This window comes from Bacillus rossius, chromosome 2, assembly GCF_032445375.1.
Source record: "Bacillus rossius redtenbacheri isolate Brsri chromosome 2, Brsri_v3, whole genome shotgun sequence".
Lineage (NCBI taxonomy): Eukaryota > Metazoa > Arthropoda > Insecta > Phasmatodea > Bacillidae > Bacillus > Bacillus rossius.
Window position 1 is genome coordinate 99,549,743 of NC_086331.1, and position 27,502 is coordinate 99,577,244.

General features: G+C 33.9%; 2 protein-coding genes across 4 annotated transcripts in view; both read left to right on the top strand.

Annotated features, from left to right (window-relative positions):
• Positions 1 to 3,549, top strand: part of LOC134529507 (uncharacterized) — an 82,074-nt gene extending 78,525 nt beyond the window's left edge. For both annotated transcript variants that reach the window (XM_063363666.1, XM_063363665.1), the window contains exon 6: positions 3,407 to 3,549. The gene's annotated coding sequence lies outside the window, so the exon portion shown is untranslated. The remainder of the gene's footprint in view (positions 1 to 3,406) is intronic.
• Positions 3,550 to 10,035: 6,486 nt separating this feature from the next.
• Positions 10,036 to 27,502, top strand: part of LOC134529508 (glycine receptor subunit alpha-4-like) — an 80,112-nt gene continuing 62,645 nt past the window's right edge. For both annotated transcript variants that reach the window (XM_063363667.1, XM_063363668.1), the window contains exons 1-4: positions 10,036 to 10,367; positions 13,380 to 13,528; positions 19,984 to 20,067; positions 23,607 to 23,790. In XM_063363667.1, the coding sequence (XP_063219737.1) occupies positions 13,476 to 13,528; positions 19,984 to 20,067; positions 23,607 to 23,790 (321 nt within the window). In that variant the 5' untranslated portion in view covers positions 10,036 to 10,367; positions 13,380 to 13,475. The remainder of the gene's footprint in view (positions 10,368 to 13,379; positions 13,529 to 19,983; positions 20,068 to 23,606; positions 23,791 to 27,502) is intronic.

Consider the following 27,502-nt stretch of genomic DNA (forward strand, 5'->3'; position numbering starts at 1 on the left):
CTAACAAGGGGAGGGTCCGAGTCGGTGCTCACCAATATGGCTCAAACTGTGTGGGTAGAAGCAGGCAGGTGCCTCTTTCAATGCCCTAAAATGCCTGAGTGGGCCCTTGGAAGCGAGAAAATACTCTTTAATGATTTATAAGTTGAGTTTGAGGGATATTACTATCAGGTATATAATATAAATATATATATAAACAGTTATTTGTATATATATTTAAAATTAATATTTTTAATTTAGTAAAGTTCACTGTAATGTAGTTAGTTAATATATTTAAACAGGAATTGTTTTAAATGATACATTTTTGAATTGTGTTTACTGTAGAGTATGGTTTGTGATTTTAACTTTTGTCTTTCAGTAGCAGCATTTAGCAACTTTTGTTGTCATATCCCCATTTGATTCTTTTTCTTTATTCTCGTTCGTGGGTTTAGAGCACATGGCTCTGGCTGCTGTTTCAAATTCCTTATAGTCTGTCATTACTATACCTTTTTTCCTACAGTTTGTAACAGTGTCTACAGTTGTGAACAGGGTCTCACCAATTGTCTGCAGTAATTTTTCAAAAAAAATCACTTTTATTGGAAAATGGAAAAAAGTAATGTTTCTTCTGATAATAAATTAAAAGCAGCATAGATAATTACTCGATAGAATTTTCTTAAATGTTTGTTTTATTCAAAACCTCACCCAATTATGTAATTTAACTGTTTAAATGTATTTAAATTATGTAATTAATAGTTTAATGTTGCAAGAAATAAAAAAAAAAGAAAATTAAAAGCTACCAGTGGTTATGGAACCCAAGCCAGTGAATTGCCGGACAATGCGCTTGACCACTGTGCCACACCGCTGACTTGACAATTAATGAAAAAAATATCCCTAAAACTCAATTTTAAAATCTTTTAAGAGCTTTTTCTCACATCCTAAACTCAGGCAAGATATTTTAGGACGTTGAAATAGGCACCTACCTGCTTCCACTCACTAAGTTTAAGCCAAATTGGTGAGCCCCAACTCAGACCCTCCCTGTGTAATACATTAAGCCCCTATTCATTCACTTACCTATAAATGGGCAAGAAGTCTTTTTATAATTTCAAATGGCTCAATGAGCCCTCCTCAACTCTTGATTGTATCAACCTATGATGTAAATTTATTAAAATAGTATAGATTATTATATGAAGGGTCATTCAATGTTAACTTGCTTTTGAGAGTTTGGCTTAGGTTCTATTGACCACTTGTGCTTTGAGTGCCGAGACCCCATCATCACAATTTTTTTATCTCACCATTTCGCTTTCGTTTTTAGACGAGTTGGGGTTTGCACAGTGCTCCTGGATGGACTTAAAATTTAATAAAACTGACCAGCAACCCTCATAACTGTTTCCCAGAAACTCTTCTAACTCATTGCCAGGGCTTTATTCATTTAGCCTTGCCTCACAGGCAAGCTGCTTTATTTAATTTTGAGTGTCTGTCTATTGGGTGGTTACTTCTGCAACTTTTTCAACTTTTATTAATTAGGTTATAGCTTCAGATGCAATATTTTGGCTCACTAAGGGCCCGTTTTATAACCCCCGGCTAAATCTTCAGGTTAGCTAGCCCTCCGGTTAGGCTAGCCTCCGGTTAACGAACGAGGGGTGTATTATGACCCATACTTAGCCTGCGGTTGGCTAACCGGAACCTGACGAAGCGTGCGGTGTAATAATGTGTGTGTTGGAAATGAAATAAACCAAAATTTGGTAACTTTTGTTGCGAGACAGTTTTTTTCTGGTAGACTGTTAGTCAGCTGTTTGTTTGTATTGTCAATCGTAATGTTTACAGCTGCAGTAAAGAAATATGCCGTGAACTTTATCTTGCAACAGATATAATTAAATTAACCAAAAGCTACCTCAACGTCAAACCTGCTTTGTATTAAACCATAAAATTACAATTTAAGATTCAAAACCGTGTGTTTTTAACTTTACTCTTGTATTTAAACTCATGATTTTGTTAGGTTATATATTAAGCCAAAACTAACGAAGTAATTCTATACAAACAAATAAATAGGGATAAGACATTTTTGCTAGAGAACACTTATTTCTTTCATAAATTTATTTCATAATCAAATAATATAGACCCTGTTTCGGGAAAATACTTGTTGATTTTCATTTCACTGGTGTAAGTTTCATTTTTGTAATAATAGTTTCGTATCACATATTCTAATTAATCCGATCCTGATGGAATTAGTTTGTGGTATAGGATGCTTGCTGTTTTAATTTAGTAGGTCGAGAGATCCTAGACATATTCACTGGGGAAATAATTATGATTGTAATATGTATAGGAAAGAAATACATTTTTACAAGACCTGGCATAATTTGTTTGTATCGTGATATGTTAGGTATTTTGTGTTATGTACAGGATTTTTCAACATTCTAAATTAAAACAGCAAGTATAATGCAAAACAAGACCAACATATAATGGGTCATGACGATAGGATCAAGGGATAAACTTGGATATGGGAAACAGAATAATTCCAGTGCTGTTTTCGTTTTGCACTTGCGTGGCAGGTAGATAATAAGTAGGTACCTAAAGGTTTCTAAGATAGGGAATGGATAATTGGGTAACATTTATTTTCACATTCAATTGTATTCATTGAATTAGAACCACGTCTGAAGTCGTATGAAGTGTATTTCATTCCCGGCATATGTCCACTATATTACGAATATAAATTCACAGATACAACTTCCACGAAAAAACACTTTTTATAGGTAATAATAACCATCGTTTTGCAATTTTAAAATGCACTAATTTACACATATTCTTAAGCAGGAACATTTAAGTTTATATACTTTGCATACGTTTATGTACTTCGTGATCAATGAAAGTCAAATAATAATATACGACTCGACGAGAATCAAAAAGTGTGACTACCTTTTCTCATGTAAATTTTAATAAAACTTTGACGAATACGGCGAAGCATTTTATATTTAGTAATAAATTATTCCATCGCATCCTGCAAATATTCAATAGAATTCCTCAAATAGTCATCATCACTATCAACAACTAACCTCGCCTGATACATCGCCATTTTATTTTCTGTCGCTTCATCCACCCGCTAGGTTAGCCGGGACTTTAACTGGAAGGTAGACGTTAACTGGAAGTCATAAAACCGAAATAAGAGCTAGCCTGCGGTTAAATTTTAGCCGGAGGTTTAGCTGGGGGTCATAAAACCGGCCCTAAGTATGTAAATGAAATTACATCTAACTATGCATAATTTGTGGTGTTCAAAAATTTAGGAATATGGTTTTACAGTGAAGCAATTTTACATGCCATTGTCTAAAATCATTGTGTGAGAAGTGGTCTGTAGTATCAATATATTAAAGTTATTATTTTTGTTAATTTTAATGTAGTTTAATCTATTTTATTGTTTTTTTTTTTTTTTTTTCAGGTTCGTGCAGTATTGCTGGTGCAGAACCAACTTGTAAATCATTGATGTTTGTACATAGTTGTGTTATTGAAAGATTATTTTATGGGTGAGATTTGTAATCAAAATAATTGTTTGAATAAAAGATTTTACTTTACATGAAACAAGAGAAGTGTTTTTTTGGTTAATAATTTTGGTGGAAGTGAGCTGTAGTAACACACAAAATAGTAGGTATATTAATTGGAAACATTAGCCTCAATACATTTTGAATCACCATTTGCTATTTAATTTATTTTAAATTATCCAAATAATCTTTTCAATTTAATGATAGTGTGGTTTGCACCACCATGAAAGTTTATGTTTGGTGTTAGCAGCATCTCCTTCCTTTTGCTAATTTATTCTATAAATAATTCTATTATAGATTCCTGTCGTATTATCACATTATGAGTTTTGGAGAATTTTTTACTGTTCATTTATATGTGATAATTCAAAATTAACTTAAAACACAAGCTTCAAATTAATGAATTGTTACTACTAACATGTAGTTACTCAAAAAGAATTTTGTTCTTCCATTAAAAAAATTGATTTATTCTTGTTTGGACTATGATACTGGCTACCAAAACATTGTACAACTATATAGTACTTATATATAATGAAGCCAGGATAACACATTGTAATATGGTTTGTGTTAATTATTAAGAGTAGGCCCTAACCTACCTATGTACTTGTAATACATGGACATGTAGATTGCATCTTAAGTTAAATTTTTATTACTCTCCTTTGTGAAATTTACAAAAATATGCCTTACATGGTTAGTTTTCCTCAGATGATTTCACATAGATTTGTTCAAAATTATGTATGACACTGAGGTTAATTATCATAAAAAATGCAATGAATCTGGAACATTGTCTTTTTAACATACCCAACACATTAACACCCTCAACTTGCTATTGCTTAAAACTTAAAGAAAAAATATGTTGGAATGTACCCCCTCTACTTTGTGCTAGACTCAACATTTGTCTTTTGCTTGTCTTTGTTATTGTTTTATAGTCCTGCATTGTTAGGATTCTTGTTCCATATTCCAAAACTGCTTTTCTACGGTTTCTTGTCGTTATAAGTTTTACTACTGCTTATAATAATGGAAGGAATGTTTATTTTAGTTTAATTGCCATTCAAAAATTCACAACACACTGCCATATATACTCAAACTTTGAAGAGTGCAATTTAAAGAATTCCATTATCATATTCTTTTTCATAACTAGCCACATCAGAGCAGTGAACAAAAAGAATAAAAAAACTTTAGATGTTTATGGCTGTAGATAATGAAGCGATAATAGCTTTTTGAAGATACTGTCAGGTAATTATCTGGTAGTTACTATGCTTTTGGTTTTCCAAAATGGTGTTTTGTTTGAAAAAAAGGTGTAAGCTTTGATTACTTGTTATTGAAAACTTCTGCAAATGTGTATGGAAAGTAAGAAGTTACCAGTACAGTAATTTATGAATTATTGTGTAAGTGTTAAGGATACTTACAGTATTTTTGTTATTTAAATTATTCACATTAATGTTTTCACTGCTTAAGCAGATAATTTATTATTTGATTTATTTAATTCTGTATTGTAAACTCCCAGTTTTGTTCCAAGTAAGTTAGTTATTTTTAATGTTGATTTGGTATGGGATTGTATTAATTTATTACATTCTACTGCTAAGTTTATTTTTTCTGCCCTTTTATTTTAAACTTACAGTATGCAGTTTTGATAGTTCTGGTATTAGTAAGTTTTGTCCTCTTAGCAGAATTCTTGATGACTTAGCAAGATTTGAAGCTAGGTATGGAAAAAGATTAATAAAGGTTGAGTTGCAGTCCTCTACAGGTAGAATCACTCTGTGTGTTTGTGTGTGTGGGTGTGTTGGTTTGTTTGTGTGTGTGTTTTTGTGGTCCCTGCATCACAAGAGCTCTTGGTGGCCAAGAAGCTTTGGTCTGCCACAATCTAGCTGCTGTAGCTTATGTCTCCAGTATCAGAAGGCTTGGTTTCTGCTAATTTTTAAATGCAAATTTTAGATAAGTTTCGCAACGGTCAAATGTCTTTGTCTTCGAGAGACTTCTGTAGGTGACACCATCGTCACCAAGCATCAAAGTTAAGTAAAACCTCCCCATTCTACTCTTGTGTCATCTTATAAACTATAATAGCTTCTTCAAATCGGGACTAATTTTGCCATTTATACTTGGTTTTCGTCTTTGGCCTATTCTATATGTTTTTTGGACCCAGAGGCCTTTGGAGTGAAGCATCAAACACTACCGACTTGTTACAATGCAAATTATATCATCATTTTGATTATCATTAACATTAAATACTGAGATTGACTTTTAGCCCAAGAATACCAAAATCATACAAAGCCTAATCTCAATAAAATATGGCCACTGGGTCAATTGAATATCCTTTTATTTCATCTAAATATTAGACATTTTCCTTGAGGATTAAATTAACTTTATTTGAGTGACTTTAATGTTTGTTTGCTTTGAAATATTATTTGAAGAAAATTAGTTTAAGATGTACTTGAACAGTTACCATACTTAACTGTCTTGTTATTTTGTTTTAGATTTGTGGTAAAATAAGTGTAATTGTGTCTTTGTTAGTAATTTCAATAGGTTTTCACTTCCTACAGTAACATTTCATAGTTTGGCCATCATCTCTAAATACATTAAGAATTACACTCTTAACTTTATTACTGTTTCAAATGACAATACAAAGCTAGCAAAATTCTGTGTGCTCTTGCCGGTTCATCACAATTACCAGTTTTTGTAACAAGCTATGAAAACATATAATCTAAATAATTAAGAACATTATTCCCTCTCCCCTACAAAAAAAAAGTTCTAGACATTGCTTGTGAATATAACATTGAAAGAGGAGAGTAGGAGAAATGCATAACCATCTATTCTTCCCTGTGGGGGATCGCAGGGCTTGAGGGGTGGTGAGGACTACAGTGGCCATACTCTGGCTTTACACCTCCTCTATAGCCATAGTTTGGTACCGCAGTAATCTCTGACTCCAAGCAATGCCATCTTCCAACAACGTTGTTCGTTGAATTTGACCCGGGGCAGAAATATGTCCTGTGGATGTCCACGTCCTTTGTTCTAACTAGTGCTGTACAGTAATTATTTTTCAATCAATTACCTGAGATAGTAATGTTAAAATAAACTTTTTTGTTAATTTTGAAATATCTGTTAATAATATTCCGTGGAAAATCAATCACGGCTAAATGTTATGAAATTGCCAAGAAAGAGTTCATCCCATAAATGATGTTGCCATCCATGTTTTTACAGATTTAATATTTCCATTACTAGAAAAATTATTCATAGATTTGTTGCTTACTTGCAAATATGTTCTGATATTCATTTAATATGTTAAAAAAAATTATTTTAAGTATGCATAATTACTTTAGGAAAAAGTGGTACATATATTTTTTTCTTATTTTCTTTTAAGGAATCATTTGCCGGTCATTGTCTGAGTAGTTTGGAAATATAAAGCAATGGTATACATTATGCCTGCTGTAGGATCAAATAAAAGCATTTAACCCAAGCCTCCGAACCTTGAGACCTACTGTATACACTTACCCAGTACTTCTTACACATACTGTATGGTAAATTACAAGTACATAAGTTAAGAGTCCTCCTATTATACGGCCAATTGCAAGCATATAGTCTAATAAAGGATACTTGGTATGTTTTACATTTCACTTAGTCAAATTATGATAGACTAGCCAAAAAGAATAATTTATTGTATATTTACCATGCATCTGCGAAAAACTATTCAAATAGCACAACATGGATTTAGCATTCACCTAAGCCTCATTCGAGGGTAAATACAAACATACTAATGTACTTAGTATGGCCCTATAGTTATTAGGCATAAAATGTACAAGTATGAGTGCTGAAGGTTCCATGTCTCGGAGACAATTGCACTTATAATAATTTCTAAACTAAAGTGTACAAAGTATTTCCGTACAACATGTTTCGTGGTTCGGAGACTCTTGGCCGTATTGTGGTAACTGGTTCTATAGTAGGTGTAAGATATACTGAGTAGGGCCTATGGCCCTGAAGTAGGCATAAAGCGTACCAATGTATGGTCAATGTAAGCCTTGTGGTAGTGAGTAGGTGATATAATTACTTAGTTTGTTGGTTTCCTTGTCTATATGATTGATGGATTTAAAATATGTTTACCTTGTCAAAAAAGTGAGAGTGTAAAAGAGGTGTCTAGGCCTAAAAAATTTGCCTGATAAGGATGATAGGATGGATAGACAACCTGAAGAAAGTGCAAGAGATGCAAGTTCAGAGACTACGATTGCTTAAGAATTGTATTTTTTTTTATGAAGTATAAACTTATCTAGAACTGGGTAAGTAATGAGTTCAGCTTTGATACATCAGGCTCTAAATAAATTGTGTTCCACAAACACTTATTTTGTGGATAGAAGTGGTCAGCACAACGAAAATGTTTTGTTTACTGAAGTAAAATGATGTATTGAAGCTTGTAATTATTTCCATTCAGTCTCAGAACAAAAGTGTTTTAGATAATAATAGGTCAAATCCAGGTTTTTTTTAAATCCAAATCTCAAATTCAAATCCCAGAAAACACTTCGAATATACCCTTGAATACGAATCTAGGTGTCAAGGGTCAAAAATAAAATAATGTACATTAATGAAAAATATTGACTATGGTGTTGAAACATTCCACCCTTTGAATTATTTTTACACAAACTAAATTTCCAGAATCAATACATATTATAATTTTATTTATATAATTACATTTTAGAAGTATAATATCTGGGAGAATGGTAACAGAATAGGTATTATGGAAAAAAATTGACCGAGTAAACTTCAGAAGGTTTATCAAGTGTTGAATTTATTTCCTCTAATGTTTTTCTTTGAATCTTTTTCCTCGAATATAAAATCCTTTAAATACTAAGGATTTGATGGTATTTGAGGATTTGATTGGCTCATTCCTAGTTTTAGAATTACAGCTGAGCATTATAACTGTGTATCGACTGTATACCAAATCTAAAGGAATGGTCGTGTTGGTTGTTTGTCTTGTCACTACTATTATTTGAGGGACTTTCATGTTAATTTTCACAACAGTTCTTTTGAATTTTATGTTTTGTTTCGAATTTTTTTCAACAAACATTTACTAAATGTTATTGAATAGCTGTAAAAATTCACGCTACGGTTCATAATTATGATCTATTGCATGACATTTTACAGCTCGAAAATAATGTTTCATGAATATCTGGTATATATTTTGTGACCCAACAAAAACTGCAAGAGAGCCATTGGACTAAATTTACCAGGAAAATCCCTTGATTGATAGTAATTACAAGAAAATGAAATAACCAACTCAGCATGTGAAACTAGCCTTAAGAGATGAGTTTCCTCAATTATTTTACTAGTATAGTTCTTTATTTTTGTCATTATTTAAATTGAATTCATGATATTAATATAGGTGATAGTTTATAAATTGTACTATCTATTCAAAGTGTTTATTTAATAGTCTTAAGAACCTTAAAGCCCACTTTATGTTAAAACCCTAGCTTATCATGAGAGCAATTCATTATGCATAGTTTACAGTGTTAAATCAATGTTTGTTTGCAGCTTTTCCTTTTTAGTTCAAGGATATCCTTCATAATTCAATAAAAAATTTGGTCATTCTAAAATCCTGGGAACTTGTGTTTTCCAGGATATAAGTAAAACAAAATTTTTATAGAGATTTATGAACAATATAAAAGAAGATAATCACGACAAGGGCTATCCCACCCACACCCCTCCCCGTAAACCAAAAAATTAACTCAAACCTGTATTCTATGTGATTCCATGATCTTGGTTCATGCAGTGGTTAAAATATAAATTAGCCTTTAAGGCTTGGGAAACTATTAAATAAGCACTTCTTTTAAAATATGTAACCATTTAAATACACTAGCAGCTGTAGTTTTAGTATGAATTGATTTTTAAATCATGAATAAAATTGGAATAATTATAAGAGCAAAATAATTTAGGAAATTACTACTCGGGTCTCAGTTACTGAAATGGTACCAATGCTGCATCTGCACAGCTACAAACTGTACAACAGTTGATAACATAAGAAATATGTAGTCGAGTATGAAGACCATTAGAAAATATAAAAATTATAGTGAAAATTCAAATTTTATAAACTTTCTTTGTATCTCTAAACATCAAACTATTTGCAATTTCAAAAAATTGTGTAAAAACAAGTTTATCAATAATAAATTAATGTTTTCACCTGAAATGTGTAGAATAAAAAAAATAATAGGATGTATTCTAAGGAAAAAGTCTCTAATATCTTAATATGCCATAGGTTAAAATTAATATTTGATGATTCAAGTTGCAATGTCAGTCACTCGTAAAACTATACCGGCAATAAAGTATTTTTCCTGAGTGATAATATGATCCATATTACTGCATAAGCACACGTGTTGATTCTGGAAAATCAATTGTATGGTGTGTATTTAAAAAAGGCTACTATCTAATGCTTTTAAATTCTCTTTTCTGATGGTTGTATATTTCTAACAGCACTGAAAATGATTATTTTTTAATGTTTACAGCTAAAAGAAAATGTGCAACTAAGAGTTTAAAATTACTCAACATTTTATGTAATATATGTTTTGTTTTGAAGTCTACATTTGCATAATTTACTAAAAATTTCTAAGACACAGCACAAAAATTGGTTGTTTGTTAATCAGAAGGATTATAAAACTAAATATTAGTCAGTTTAGAAATGTAAAGCAAAGCAAAATCTAAGCAGTGTGGTAACAGAAGTAATTTATTGACCCTTGGAGTGGATACATTTGCTCTGCGTTCATATCTTTTGAGCCAATTAGTTGCCGTATGCATGTGTAGGGCTTCTCGTGTTCACCCTTGACTCCTCAGTCTAAAGCGAGCGCTTCATCAAAGTCTACAGTGTTTTTGTACAGCCTGTTACAGGTAAGTTAGTTGTCACTATTCTCATTCAGGGAGGTTTATTAGGAGGGAAAGTATTCTAATTAATTGTTTTCCTGTCTTGTTTGGAAATTAATCTAATCAAATAGAATAAAATGCCACAGGAATTTTGTTTTCTGTACTATGTATGACAAGAAAAATATATTTTAGCCTGTTAAAATAAACATAGTAAAACTAATTACATGAAAAAAACAACACTTTTAAATTTTTCAGTTGAAGGAAGTACCTGTTGCGGGTACCAATATTTTTAAGAATTTAACTTCAGAAATACATACCTGAAGATGTTTACCAATATATTGTAATATTTTTAGAAACACAATGACTCAAATTGATTTTAACATGTAGGTGCTATCATAGTTAATGACCAGCATAGCTTACCTTGAGACATTTAAATGATAGTAGAAAAATATCCAAGTATTTAATTTATTATAGCCCTATATATTTCCGCTAGCCAGCTGTTTTCTGACAGTTGGTAAGTTGGTTGGTTCCTGTGCATAACAGTGAACATACTTGATTATCGTAACAGTACAAGAACTAGATCATCTCCATGTAATAATAGTGTTTTTTTTCCAGGACTAGTCAGTTTGTAAGCATCAAGTGTAAGGCAAGGAACTTGGAACATCATGTTGTGTGTAATTTAGTTATAGTTTGAACTTAGACCATAAAATTAAAGTAAAATATATTATATTGATGAAAGTTTATAAAATTTTAAACTGGTACAAAATTTTAAAACCTTAAAAATTTCAGAAGTAACATTAAGCAAAACATTTTGAACACTAAAGATAATGTAAGAAAACTTTGTTAGTGGTATAAATTTTAACCAACTGGCTAACAGGTAATGTATTCAAATATTGCATTTTAATACTTTAATCTGTTACCTTAACAAGTTCTTTATTCAAAATATATATAATGTTTCTTGAATTATATTATAAAACTTTATTTCCAAATATAAAAAGGCTTTATTTGGTAGAGTGCAAAAAATTTGACGTTCAGTACTGACCAACCATTATTTTAGAAGTTTTAAGGTCTTAACGACTAATATTTTAACTAGAACATTTTAATCTTAGAAACTAAGAAAAAAACTGGCATTAATCCTCTAAGTTACTGGAGTAGCTCAGAAGGAATGAAATCCAAATCTGGGAAAACACCCGGTTTCAAACCTAAAGTCTTGTACACGCAAAAGCTGACTGTGCCAGATTCATTCTACAGATTGAAGTGTAGGCAGTGTTAACCAGACCAGCATTTTTTAAAGGTCGATACTTCCTCATCCAGACACTGCAAGCTTGATTGAATGCTCCTTTGAAAGGTCGCATAACCGCCCGATCTAATTGTTGCAACTTATTTATGTTTAGTGTGTAGTGGTAGGCTTATCATGTGTGTGATTTTTCTTAGCAAACATGATAATATTGAGATCCTTATGGCTGCTGTGCCCATAAAGAATAATGAGGATTAGTGGGACGAGTCCTCTCACTAAACAATTCCAACCATTTCAAGAATGCTTTAGCAGTGATCTGACCACTTACCTCAGCTGCAAAAATACTTCCTGGAGGAGCTTTTTTTTTTCAGAACAGCATCTACTAGTTGTTTATTAGGGAAAACAAAGAGGGTGTAAAGTTGCAAGACCCTGCCCTCCCAAGTTTTTACAAGAAATTTTTAAAAACATTAAATATTATGTTTTTTTCAGTAATGCAGTAGATCAGCTGATATATGGCTTCAAGGTGGTAGTGACCTAGTTTTTCGTACTTTGGTTTTATTATTCCTAACATGCTTATAATTAATTTTTTATTTAATTATTTTATTTGGAAAAGCCTCCTAATTATAATTTTATTGGTTTTCACTTTGCTGGCTAGGTTATTATTTAAATACGTCTGATTTTCAGTATTTTATTGCATTTAAATGTTCTTTTTATAATAATATTTTTACATGTGTTTTGTAGTAGTTTTAAGACAGTGAGTATTATGTGTAGAGAGAGACAAAGATGTGCGGCGACACAGTGGCGCCGAAAAATGATAATTTATTGCATCCTGTGTGAGAGAGAAAGAGACATTAGCCCAGACCGTTGGAATATCTGACGGGAATCCCCAAATTTGGTGTTAAATTAAAAAGAGATGGTAGGTGTGGGAGAAGGACAGAGACATTAGACCAAGCTAGGGGAAGCTCTCAAAGAAGAGTAAATGTTGTAGCAATCATAAGTCAGTATTTCGGGGAAGTCCCCATCTAACTTAAATTTTCTTAGTGTTTTGTGATGTACTGTGTTTCGTTAGTCATTGTATGGACGAGGTACCAATAATCCGCGTGTTTGGCAGTGGCTTACTAATTATAAAGTTATGTAGTTGAAAAGAGCATTTTGCAGCTGTGGTCTGGGCGCTACCATGTATAATCAACCTGTATTTCGTGTTTGGAACTTTGAAACGAGAATTTTCGACTACAGTCGTCGGTAATCGCCCAAAATAAGGCTCGAGTGATCATGGCTTTGTTCTAAGGACGTAGTCCTGCGGCTTCGTACCGTGAATCCGTGTGTAACCACAGGACTTAATAAAAACTGTCAATTTATTTTTGTGTACAGATAAAAGGATTGCTCAGCTCTGCTGAGCAATGTAATGTGAAGCATGTTGCATTTATACCCATTCGAAGCACTGCTGTAAAACTCCTTATCCTACATTTGTATTATATACATGGCAGCAAGCATTCAATTAACTTACTTAAAACATTGTACATACTTTTAAAAGCATAATTAAAAATTGGTTATCCACTAAGGGAACCATTTTGGTCAGCACAAATCACTCTTTGGGTAGCATGATGTCTAGCGTTAGGTTGTACAGGTAGTAGAGCCCATATTAACAATAAATGGTGTCTTAAATATGGCTGCCTCCATAATCACCATAAGAGCAGTTCAGTAACATGGATCATTTGCAGAACATGTCATCTCGGACACCTTTAGATTTTTTGGAACTAACTCTTGTGAAACCAACGGTAACATTATGTGCTTCTTATCAGGGGATGCCTGTCACACCCGAAGCCACATCCCCCTGCATATCGCAGTCTGGAGCTAGGTCCCAACAATGGCTGTGGTAATTGTGGGTAACCTCTACAATGATAACATTCTGGGGCAGCCGTGTCTCTAGTAACAACATACAACTTTCGAGGTAAGCCAGGGATGCATGCATTTATGTTGGCATGCAGTGTCTAAGAACTGCTAATTTTTTTATTTAACTCCTTACTTCCATCTCATCATTAAATTACAATTACATGAGTTGCAACTTGATGTGGCACTATAACACTCTCTTGTAATTCTGGATATTTTTAGGTTCACAGCCAGTTATTTCTGACTACATTACCACAGTCACAGAGAATACATGTATCATGTTCACATCCAATCAGTCAGCTATTAGAAAACAGCTGAGAGAGATGTTAAAGGAATATGTATCCTACCTGGAACCTAGGGAAAGTAGGTACATTAGGCGCAGTATATCTGAAAATGAAAAAATTGGTGAACTAAGAAACTTCCCTCGAATAAGGGCAGTGTGTCACCTTTTCATTTACAAATATTTTTTTTTAATGTTTGAATTTGCATATAAAGGTTATGCAGAATAACCTGGACTAGTATTTGCTTTCTTGTTCAAGAATAAATTCAACTGTCAACAGGCTTTCAGTTTCCTGTGCCTACTGTACCCGTTCAAACAAACATATCACAGTCAAAACAATGAGAATGTTAGATGACATACCAATTTCCAGTTAGTATACAAAGAAACTACATACATCCGTTCATCATGTTAAAACATTTCTGATAACATTTGGTTGATAAAAAAAAACTTATTATTCGTAACTTTTCATTTATAATTTGGCTACTCTAAAATTCTGGAAAAAGAATAAAGACCTTACTGAAATAAAATTCAGATAAATGATTTTTAAACTGCAGAATTTTTACCGATTGATTATCTGGCTGTAGTTATAGGAATACTTCATGTTCTAACTTCTAGTCTTCAAGTGCCTACTCCCTCAGGTTACAGTCAAATAGTGCTAAACCTTTAGGGTCTAGTGCTAAGCACTTAAATGAATTTACCATTTCCTGTTTGCTTGTGACATATAGAAAAGAAAACAGCACTGTTTACGAAGAAAGCCTGCAAAGGAGAATGGGTCTCGCCACCTGGTTGCTGTCACACAGTTCCAGATTTGCAGCAAAAGTTCTGTCTTTAAAATCAGACTGTTCTAAAAAGCTAGCTTGGCAAATTGTATGTGTTTTATTCTCTTAGTCTTAAGCTGTACAGACATTTGAAACTAAGAAAGTTGTAAGCTTGGGCATATATGTCAGGGTGCACACTCACATGTGCAAAATTGTAACAGTGAAACAGAAACCCTACAGGTTTTCAAATTTTTCCCCCTGATTGTCAGCACCATTCCTTTACCTCGTGAAGGAAGCGATGCAGCAATTAATGGAGGATGCTAAGTTTGACATCATGGAATTGAGTGAGAGTACTTAGGGTTGTGAGTGCTGAGAGTTTTGGGATAGCAAAAGCCATGTTACCATCTGATATCTATGCTGGTTGGACTCACTGAAATGTTACAGTGCAAATGGTTTGTTGAGCCATGTTAGCCACACTTTGTACTTGGTGTTGCAACATTTCCTGGAAAGTATGGGGATGTGAGCCAAGATGACATTTTTCTTAACTTTAAAACAATTCAATTTATATGATTGACCAAAATGTGTGGTATAAATGATGCATATTAATCTTGATTAAGAGGCTGTAACACTTTAACCTTTAGATCAATGAGGAAGAGGCGAGGTTGAGAGGCAATTGTTATCCATGAGACTACTAGTGAAGATATTATCTTTAAAAGATTTGTGCAATGGGAGTGCATGACTTGATGTAAGTTTTTGGACATACGCCATTGCTAAGAACTTTTTCTGTTTGAAGAAAAACTAATAAATAAAATAAATAAATAAAAATACTCAAAAAAAAAAAAAAAAAAGGACAAAAACACACAAAATTAAGCAAACAATTGCTGTTGTCAACAAGGATATGAACACCACAAAATATTCCGAAACAGGAATATGGTCAGCAAACAAACAAAGAAAAACAAAGAAAAATGTACTAAGAGAACGAAAAAGTCCCCACAAATGATGACAACACAAAAATATTGAAACCCAAAATAATTCAGCACAACAGTTGAAGCGAGACAAAAAACATGACAAAACGAAAAGACAAACAAACACAATAGTTTTACCTAAACAGAAACAAGCGACGTTTCGGGAACTGCTATCTGCTCCCGTCCTCAGGCAGAGACGCACATGGTACGGAAACACAGGTGCGACTGAGAAGGGGCTGGAAAATGAGGGTATCTGCAGGTTTCTCAGTTTCTGTGGATTTGAGTGTTTTGTTGGATTTCAAATGCTGTTTGATGGTGTTGACAGGGTAACCATTGGCTATGAGTTCTTTTTTTATATGATTGTGTTCAACCGCAATGGATTTCTCATCAGAACAAATAATCTCAGCTCGGTTGGTTAGTGTGTGAATTATGCCAGTTTTTGTTGTTTTGGGATGGTTGGATGCAAAATTAAGGTATTGGCCTGTGTGCGTAGGTTTCCTGTATACTTTTGTTTCCAGGCTGTTGTTTTTTCTGCTGACTAGTACATCCAGGAAAGGAATGCTACCTTTGGTTTCCTTTTCATATGTGAATTTTATTGATGGCCTCAGAGAGTTGAGGTGGTTCACAAATTCCTCCAAAGTTTCAGGTCCATGTTGCCAGACAGTGAAGGTATCATCCACATAACGAAGCCAGATTTTGGGAGGGCTATTACTTTTGCTAAGTGCTTCTTGCTCAAAGTTTTCCATAAATATATTGGCCATAAATGGTGAAAGAGAAGAGCCCATTGCCATGCCATCGGTCTGTTTGTAGAAAATATCCTTGAACTGGAAATATGTTGTGGTGACACAGAGGGTAATCATTTCCATGATGGATGGGATTGGTATTATAGTTCTGTCCTTTAGGGTTGGATCAGCTTCCAATTTGGCCTTGACAATGCTGAGTGTTTCGGCTACTGGCACATTAGTGAAGAGGCTTTGGACATCAAAACTCACCAGGGTATCGTTGTTTTCTATTTTCAGTGTTTTTACTTTAGAAATAAAATGATTAGAATCTTTGACAAAAGTATCTGTCTGTCCTGCTAGTGGCTCAACAATTTTCAGGAGATATTTTGATAGTTTCTGGCATGGGGAATTACAACAACTGATGATGGGGCGCAGACAGACATGCCTCTGCGCCCCATCATCAGTTGTTGTAATTCCCCATGCCAGAAACTATCAAAATATCTCCTGAAAATTGTTGAGCCACTAGCAGGACAGACAGATACTTTTGTCAAAGATTCTAATCATTTTATTTCTAAAGTCAAAACACTGAAAATAGAAAACAACGATACCCTGGTGAGTTTTGATGTCCAAAGCCTCTTCACTAATGTGCCAGTAGCCGAAACACTCAGCATTGTCAAGGCCAAATTGGAAGCTGATCCAACCCTAAAGGACAGAACTATAATACCAATCCCATCCATCATGGAAATGATTACCCTCTGTGTCACCACAACATATTTCCAGTTCAAGGATATTTTCTACAAACAGACCGATGGCATGGCAATGGGCTCTTCTCTTTCACCATTTATGGCCAATATATTTATGGAAAACTTTGAGCAAGAAGCACTTAGCAAAAGTAATAGCCCTCCCAAAATCTGGCTTCGTTATGTGGATGATACCTTCACTGTCTGGCAACATGGACCTGAAACTTTGGAGGAATTTGTGAACCACCTCAACTCTCTGAGGCCATCAATAAAATTCACATATGAAAAGGAAACCAAAGGTAGCATTCCTTTCCTGGATGTACTAGTCAGCAGAAAAAACAACAGCCTGGAAACAAAAGTATACAGGAAACCTACGCACACAGGCCAATACCTTAATTTTGCATCCAACCATCCCAAAACAACAAAAACTGGCATAATTCACACACTAACCAACCGAGCTGAGATTATTTGTTCTGATGAGAAATCCATTGCGGTTGAACACAATCATATAAAAAAAGAACTCATAGCCAATGGTTACCCTGTCAACACCATCAAACAGCATTTGAAATCCAACAAAACACTCAAATCCACAGAAACTGAGAAACCTGCAGATACCCTCATTTTCCAGCCCCTTCTCAGTCGCACCTGTGTTTCCGTACCATGTGCGTCTCTGCCTGAGGACGGGAGCAGATAGCAGTTCCCGAAACGTCGCTTGTTTCTGTTTAGGTAAAACTATTGTGTTTGTTTGTCTTTTCGTTTTGTCATGTTTTTTGTCTCGCTTCAACTGTTGTGCTGAATTATTTTGGGTTTCAATATTTTTGTGTTGTCATCATTTGTGGGGACTTTTTCGTTCTCTTAGTACATTTTTCTTTGTTTTTCTTTGTTTGTTTGCTGACCATATTCCTGTTTCGGAATATTTTGTGGTGTTCATATCCTTGTTGACAACAGCAATTGTTTGCTTAATTTTGTGTGTTTTTGTCCTTTTTTTTTTTTTTTTTTGAGTATTTTTATTTATTTATTTTATTTATTAGTTTTTCTTCAAACAGAAAAAGTTCTTAGCAATGGCGTATGTCCAAAAACTTACATCAAGTCACTAGTGAAGATAGATTTTAGGAGGAGAAGTGATCCCAAAATACATGTGTAGTTTCATTTACACTGACAGTGCTTTATGTTCTGATCTTGCTCTTCAGGTACATCCATGTCCCAAATAACTTCCAGTGCTGTAAACCCAGTAAGTGATCCCTAGTGGAGGGACAGTATTTCCAAGATCAGCTGATAATCTATGGGCAGGCCAAAGTCTTGGTATTCTGCAGCAGGCTATATTTATTTTTATTTGTGGTTGTAATTTAACATCCCCGGCCTGTAGTTGGTGTGGTAAATAGAAATGGCTTACATGCTAACATATTCTTAACTGTACCTAACCTAACTGGAAGCCTATCTAGAGTATTTCCTACTCCCATTGATAGCATTATATTTTAAAATTGAATTTTGGCACCAAGGTCAGATAGTTAATTTATGTTTGAAGTACTGGTTGCCTCCAATATAGCGAATAAATTCTGATCTACTAGCAGCCATCCACATTGTTATTCATCAGTTCCTTGTTCATTGTATGTACATTTATGTAAAAACTTGAATCTGTAACCATTGCAAACTCTAATAACTTTAATTTCTTAGACTTGATCATAGTAACATTGTTCATGTGGGTACACAAGGAAAGTCTTAGCTTGTTCATTCAAAGGGTCTTCCTACCTGGTGTTATTACTATTTTATTTTGGAGCTTTTATATCTTAATGACAATGTCGTAACCCCACACATGGTGGCCACTTGTCTTTGAATTCTTTAAAAAACAGGAATTGCCCTTGAATTTTTTTTGTCCTTTTAAAATTGGGTATTGTGCTTGAATTTTGGCATCTCCCCTTGAATATTATTGTTTAGTAAAGTTATTTTGATCCATAAAGTGATTAAATATTATGCTCAGTTTACGTTCTGTGCTGAGCCTCATTTCCTTAATAACCATGTGCAGTTAGTGATGAGCATTTTATATATTGCTGTATTCACAACTGTTATAAGGTTAATTGATTATTGTAAAACATTTAGTGGCTGTTAATATTTTTAGCTGTTGTGTATACATCAAAAATTAAGTACAAATTTACCAGATCATAAATTTTTGTAGATTCCAAGAAAAGAGCACATAATCGCTGACTTCCTGCCCAATTATTGTGTAACAAAATATTCCTGTTTGCAAGTATTAGGAAATCAGCCTTAAAGTCAAATATTGGTGCAAAATCTTACAACCCTCCAGAATATAAATCTGCTGCATGTAGTATTACAGATTTTGTTAAGTGCCGGCAATCTGATTTTAGTTTGCTGTGTTAGGGAAAAAATGGACATAAATCTCAATCATCATGTGTGGAGGTGATGTGAAGAACTGTACATTAGCAAAGTTGATACCATGATCCATGGCAATCACTCCTGGTAAATAATGTTTATGCTCTGAAATATTTTCAATACTTTTCTTTTGTTTACTGACCCTCAAAATCATGATTTTGGTCTTTGACATTCTCTAAATATCCTTTAATGTCTAAATCATATATTTGTGACCATCCTGTAGAGACATTGACACACATCTACACAGACCTGGGATACTGGGACGAGACTCGGTCGTGGCCTACAGTAAGAAACATCGTAGCATTCGCCTGAAGTTATCATGGAAAACCAAAATCAGGTTTTCAACACAGTTAAACGGGAATGCGGCACTTCACTCCAAATACTACCATGTTATTTGAACAGAAGCAAGTACACGCTTAGAGTGACATGGGTACGAGCATCCTTAACCTAGTCACCTCTATGTGTACTAGCTTTTAAGTATAGCCAAACTTTTTTCTTCATGCTGCATGTAATTAGGTGACTTTAATCAGCAACTCTCTCATTTTATTGTTGAAAAGTATGTAGAAAATTTCAGTGCAGATTCCTCTGTTAATATTTACTGTTAATTTTGATTTGCTTGTTAAAAATAAATCTTATTGAAATAATACTATGTACATGTTTCAGGTTTCGATTATTGGCAAGAAGTATGATTGTTGAATTGGCATTATGCTTAGCAGTTTTGTCTTCTACATCAAGTTCCAGTGCTGAGTAAGGCAGTTTCTACATTTTATCACATTTATTTCTGTCCTTTTTAGTGTAGCTGAAACACAATTTCAGTCCGAATCAGATACAAAATGGGCAGCCAACAGGTATTACGCCATATTAAACTATGTGAAATGTCCCTTATTTCTTTGTAAATTTCTACCAAACTAAGCTTAGATATCATTTACCAGTTAGTTTTTCACTATTCATTGAAAAGTTACATTTAATTAGACTAATTGGCTTCTCTGTGGCCATGATTACTAACACATCTCACTCGTGTGGCATAGGTCATGGGATTGGTCCCACTCGCCATCCCCTACTCTGGCATGACAAAAACATTTTGGACACCAAGTTAGTATTCCATGTATTTGTATATATCCATAGCCCACTATAATATTGGAGGTACCATTGCCGTAATCATCTTAGCATAACGGTATGACATTAAACAAAACAAAATCCACCATTGAATTTTTATTGTCATTTATAGCAACTAAATAAAGTTGGGTTCATTAAACAGATGTTAACAGTGTTCCTAATGATGATTTGAATATTTTAGTCTGGCTATAGATATCTGTGTGACTGAGAAGTGTAAATGCAATTTAATCAGTCCCCTGGAAAAATTACTTTTGTCTTTCTGTGGATATATAAAACTTTTTGATATCTGTGTAGTTCTAACTGAGCCATTAATTACCAAAATCAAAATCAAATTTGCAATGTATTCACTCAAATACACCTAATTAGCTTTGATTACTTTTGATAACATGGCTACATAATGTTTCACACAAAGTATCCCTGAACTGATTGTAGGCACTGACGAGCTCTGGGCTGTCTCGTAATAAGGATTGGTGAGTACTGTGCCCGGTGAGTTCTCAGGGAGGGTTCATGGCCACATGGCTGAGACAGCAATTAAATGAAATTGGCTAGATTGCAAGACCTTGTGTCCATTGGGTAGTCGGACCAAGTATGTGGTGGGCCCGAGCCGGGCCACCAGCTTACGCGGAGCAGACCATTTCGGCATTCAGCCAGCTGCCCATCTACCCATCTGATGTCCGCTTCGTAGTGTTTTGTATTTTAATATAAGGGCTGATTGATTGTGAGACTGTGTGTAATTAGTATGCATCAGTAAGAATTAAGTGTAATATTAAGAATTGTATATCTAAAGTAACCAGCATAAACAATACTCTTAATAATTTTTAATAGGTAGCTTGTAGCAAATATGTTAACCGTGGGCCATAATGGGAGTGTATAATGACCACAAATCAAACTTGTGAAGAAACATTTAATTTAATTAAGTAAGCTAACAGACAAATGTACCTAGCCTTTAAATATTTTTAATGTTTTGTAGGGTAAAGTGGTTTTTTTATGGGTTTGTATGGTATTAAATTCAAATGTGTAAGCAGGCATGAGGTGGCAAAGGAAGAAGGATAAGAATTGAAAAGGCATAGATCGTTGGTAGTCAAGGCGGACACGTTTCATGTGACGTGAGACCTTCATCATGTTTTCAGTCATTGATTTAACTGAAGTAAACAATAAATATATTAAAACCTTTTACCAATTTCATGGAAGAACTGAAGTCCTGCCATCTATGGGGATGGCTTATTTAACAATTATAACCTTAGGGATTTTACATTTTTTGTTATTGCACTGTACTCGTGTAACTGTGTTACATAAGTTAAGAAGTACCAAATAAAGTGTTATAGTATTACAATTTGAAGACTTCTGCACTATTTTTACATTCAAGCTAAGGCTGTGCTGTAAAGCATGCATGATTTAACTTATTTATATAAACTTCATTTACAAAACTATTATGTTACATTCTTTGAATGATTTTCTCAATGGGGATGATTGATTTAAATAATTATTTGGGACATACACCATTGCTATTTGGCATTGTAGCCTATATCAGAGAGACAACCCAAATAATGGACAAAGAAAAATGAATACACAGAGACAAAGAAAACAAACCAAAATCAGCTGATGTCAAATGATAAATGTAAAGACAGCACAGTGAATTCTTTGGAAGGAATTAGTCAAAACAATATCACAGCACAGACAAACACAGCGGGCTGACATCGTTGTCAGATAGTCCTCTTTATATGATATATGCCATGGTGGCTGGGTGGTCAGATCACTCGCCTAGCACCAAGGCGATCTAGGTTTAATTCTCGGTGGGTCAAACCCAGAACATTTTGCTAGTGGAAATGTGGCAGGCATTGTGGTGAGCCTGAGGGTTTATCCCTATTTCCCCCACCAGGGCATTCCGTCACTGCATCATTCACATCACTTCACCTCTCATCGTCACAAATGTCTCTATGTGAATGAGACGTTAAATATCAATTCATTCATTCAAAAATATTTTCAGTGACGTTTTCACATGCAGTAGTGTCTCGATTAACAGAGCTTCCATTTTATCAGAGCCAACCTATATCGCCATTACCGGCAAAGTGTTGAAACATTTTCTTAAAGACCTAGAAAATTATTTAACCATTGTCAAAAGTCAAAAAAAAAAATTAACCTCAAAGATGTTAATTACTGTTTGGGAGAACCATGGGGCAACGTAAAAAAAAATTTACACCAAAGAAAAGGTGGGAAAACATTACCCCGAAAAATGATACCAATGGGTCAACTGGAAACCATGATGATTTTCTAATTATGTTTGTGTTTTCTGAGATTTGGCTTATCAAAGGTTGTCACAGCTACAGTAACTCGGTTAATCGAGACTTCTTTATTTGTTGCTCAGTTTAGCCAGCAACAAGTCGCATCTCCTACACTGAGCACCCAAATGGTTTTAGACTTGTTGACATAAGCACTAAACTACACAATACCCCAACAAAGGTATCAAATAACAATAACGCAGACACCACTTCTCATCATTATAGCATGAGAATAATTGCGCAAGATATTTTTCTAGAAACAATAAGTTATTTTGTTGCATAGCATGACAAATTGTGTCATTCTGCTTAAATCACTTGCGTTCGAGATCCATACTGTACAATCAAAGTCATGAAATATCTTTTTTTTTGGTAGTAGTATTTCTGATTCAATGTTATTGCATATTGAGACTAATTTTCTATTAAAAAAATTCCAGTCACTTCACCAGCCTTCAACTTGTAGAAAATTGTGAATCATTTGAGGGTTCTCCATTTCCCTAATCCAACAATTTTAGTTGTAGTCATACAGATTATGTTCTTTGTGTAATGCATTTTCAGAAACAATGCATTATGTAAAGATATATAAAGATAAAGTAATAAATAACTTTAATTATTGCCACAAATCTTAGAAAAGTTTTTATTGTTTAATGGGACTACTATGACTTACTAATTCAAATGCCTCGTGATTCGATACTGCAATCAATAGCATGATTTAAATAATGACATATTAGAACTATAAGGAATATTTATTTATCATATTCAGCTATCCTGTTATTTAGTTTTGTACAAAATACTAAATGGTTAAATAATTGTACTTAGGTAAGCTTTCATCACAGGTATTGAGATACTTTTGCACGAAAAAACCGTTTCATTTTAACGAATTTTAAATTTCAGAAGCAGACGACAAACTGGAACTAAACCAGAGTACATGGAAACGAGCCTTTCTCTGCGAGATATCCTTCCTTTGAATCCAAAGCATTATGATAAAAACAAAGCTCCTAAATATCAAGGACAACCAACAACAGTGTATTTTCACGTCACTGTGCTATCACTGGATTCAATAAATGAAGAATCTATGGTGAGTTAGTAATGTTAAAAGTATTAGTACAGTAAGTTATGTTGTTAACCTTTTTCACATCTGAATCATCCTATTTTCTTAGGACTTTTCAACCGTTTTGAGCAGCTGCCTCTGAAATGTTGTAGGTCCTTAAGTTTTAAGTGTTCAGCTAATTTATAGAAATACCGTGTTTTATTGCATAATCGTTGCACATTTTATACTAAAATCAAGTTGGAAAAGTAGGGGTGCGACGTTTATGTGAGAAAAAAAAATTTTCTTAGGTAAAGTTATTCATAAAAACAAAACCCATTCATGGAAAGTACGTTTATTTAAAAAGTGAAGTATAAAAGAGCACGCCAAACAATTTAAATTAATAAATCATGCAACAGAAACCTTTCTTCAACTTTAAATAAAAAAAAAATAATTTGTGATCCGAATATGAGCCTGAATGAACGCATAACTATCGTCGTAGTACACACCACGAAGAGTAGGGCCATCACATGTAGTTAACTCAGCACTCGACAGAGAGCGCGCATTGCATGCAATCGGCTAGATATCGATATTCGACTACGTGTGCGCGCTCTATACGGGAAGCTACATAACCAAACATGAATGATGCCAACTAGCACTGGCTACATTTTTATAAGCGGTACACCGTGGCGATGCAGGCGAACAGATAAAGGTTACAACGTTTTAAAACGAAAATTTACACATCAGACAACTTCGTATTTCCATTAATTAAATAAGTAAGTGGTAATGTCCAAATAAATATTAGATTTATACTTTAAAATACATCATTTATATGGAAAAAGTACGTACACAAAGCACTCGGAATCTAATAGCGGGAACAAAAACATCATGCGACATTTACGCGAGAGGTTTTTTATCCAAATTTTAACGCCCTAAAATATAGGTGCAACGATTATGCGCGTGCGATGATTATGCGGTAAAAGAGGGTACTAATTTTAAGTTAAGAAGCATTGTTACTAAATTATGGAAAATATACTAACTTTACACATTTTAAGGCAACTGAATATGCATAACATTAATGCATTAACAGTTGTGGCTGTGAGTTTGTTACCTACGGATGTGTTTATTCGCGCTCCCATAAGTTGCTGCTTACGGACAATTGTGCGCGCGCTCCTCGAAACTCATGGTCTTGAAGCGATAATTGTGTTCATCAACATTGATTCGTTGTTAAGTGAACAACCCAAATTCTACGTTTTGCGAACATGAGGAAGTAGCTGTAGATCTCAAATCAAGGAGCCTCATGAACATGTTCAGACAATCACCTAAAAGGTTTGGGTCTAAAGATGTTGTAAGTGAAAAATATTTTTTCTTTGTCTGAGGTTTGTACGATGGATAAGCTAGTTACTCTTGTGAAATCTCTTTGTCTTAAAGTTGATGACTTGAAATCTGAAAATGAAGCTCTTAAGTGCGTGTTAATTGATTCCGGAACTGAACTTTCTGAACTAATAAATGAACTTAATCTTCTGAAGCAAGATGTCCGAGCGAAGAATGAACTTATTAAAACTTTCAGTCAAGCATTAAAGCAAGCAGGGAGCAAAAAGAACGATCGGGTGGCATCTTTAAGTGACAGCGCTTGGATGTACATGTGGTAATGTCTGCTAGCAAAGGTTCACAATTGACCTACTTGCGATGCAGCAGGATTTGCGTGGTGCTACCAGGTCTCAAAACAAACAAAATGCTGATGAACAAGATTGTACACGGGTGAAACATGCATGCAAACCATAAAACAAGGTTTCCAGGAATCTAATTTATTGTCTAATGACTGGAAAAAAAACTTCCATGCAAGTGGGTGTAAGAAACTTATAATCTCTTGAAACTACAGTTTAACCTTTATTCAAGAAGACAGAAGCCCTCTTTGTAATGTGTTTGACCCGACGACAGGAATTTGCTGCTTATATAAGAAATGAATTGAATTTGTCACAAGTAGAAGTTGTCAATCACAGCACTAAATACAATAATTATGCCTTGTTCCATATCCTGTTCCTGAAGAGGATTTTTATAGAATGTAATACTCTGTTTTCTAGCCTAATGAATGACTTATCAGTCCCTTCTACAGAAAATTATATCCTGAACAACTTGCTAATGCTAACTCTTAGTTGGACTTGAAAATACCAACATTGTTCATGATAAGCATGCTACAAATAATATATCATCTGAGGTGTCTGGAGGAGCTCCTTGATTTTAAAGAGTGCATAGTCCCTGTGAGTGGGATATAGATACCAGAATGTTAAAGATTTCAAAACGAAAGCCACTGAATTTTTTGAAAACACAGCCCACACCCAAATTGATATTATCTGGCTAATTGAAACGTGGTTCAATAACTCCAGTATTAATCTTCAGAATTTTACCGATCAATTTACTGTCTTTAGAACTGACAGAAATCCTGAACTTACTTTAAAGAAAAGAGGTGGTTGTGTTCTAATTGCTATTAATCAAGGAATTAAAGCAGTCTGGATTCAAATTAGTTCCTCTCCAAACAAATTTCTAACACTAATACACACACACCACCTCAAACAAATCCACCCACTTATGTACACACATTCAACATATATCTTAGCTTTATTAAATATAAAGTGCAATCTCATCTTATTTTTTTCCACTGGCATGAAGTCGTCACAGTGTAATAAAAGACACAGCCTAATAATTCTTTACTCTATCTGCATTTTTCCAATTTTTGGCACTGCACAGTAACAAAAGCTATGGATGCTTTTGTGAAAGATCTACCTCATCCAACCCTCAATATTAAAATCATCTTGGACATTCATAATAATAGGATTACTTTCTCCACCTATAGAAACTTCAAAAATGGCAATTACCTAGGTTAATACAATGCCATAAATGATCAAGATTTGACAACTTCTTTAATATTTTTGATTTTTATGCTGTGGTTGATCAGTTAACAATGTTTTTATGTGATAAAATCAATTTTTTTATACCTACTTCAATAAAAAGTTTCAAAATATCCCCACTGATTTTCTAAAGAACTAATTCAAGCTTTAAAATCTAAAAGACATTTCCAATATTTATTTAAATGAAATAATAATGTGCTTTACTACACATATTTTTCTTATTATCAAAAAAAAGTTTTAAAAAAACTCATTAAGCATGATAAAATATTCAGGACATGAAAGGTTAACAATACCATCAAGAAAAATTTTAAAAATTCTGGCAACGTGTAAAAATTATGAAGAACAGATACCAGCAAAATTTATCTTTAATGTCAATGGAACTGATGACCCTAATATAATTAATAATAGTTTTGTCCATTATTTTTGTACTATCTATGTATAACTGAATAATATCCTTAGTAATATTGAGCTGAATGTTACATTTGATAGAATTTATTAATATTCAAGTACTTTGGGGTATTAAATCCGTAAAACCTTCTTCAAGTACAGGTCCATATGGTATTACTAACTTTATTCTGAAAGGTTGACCTTATTTACTTGTGCCTCTTATAAAACATATATTTAACATTAGTAGAAATACACTTCTTCCCCTCTAACTGGAAAATGGCCAAGGTTATTTCTATCCACAATAAAGGATGCAAACTTGAAGTCTCAAACTACAGGCCCATATCTTTGCTCAATGGTTTTGCAAACCATTACATGAAAACCAAATTTCATTGGCACACATGTGCCACATTCGACATAATCTTCTCGAACACAAGTGGTGAAATTGTATGCGGAAAATTTTTGTTCCA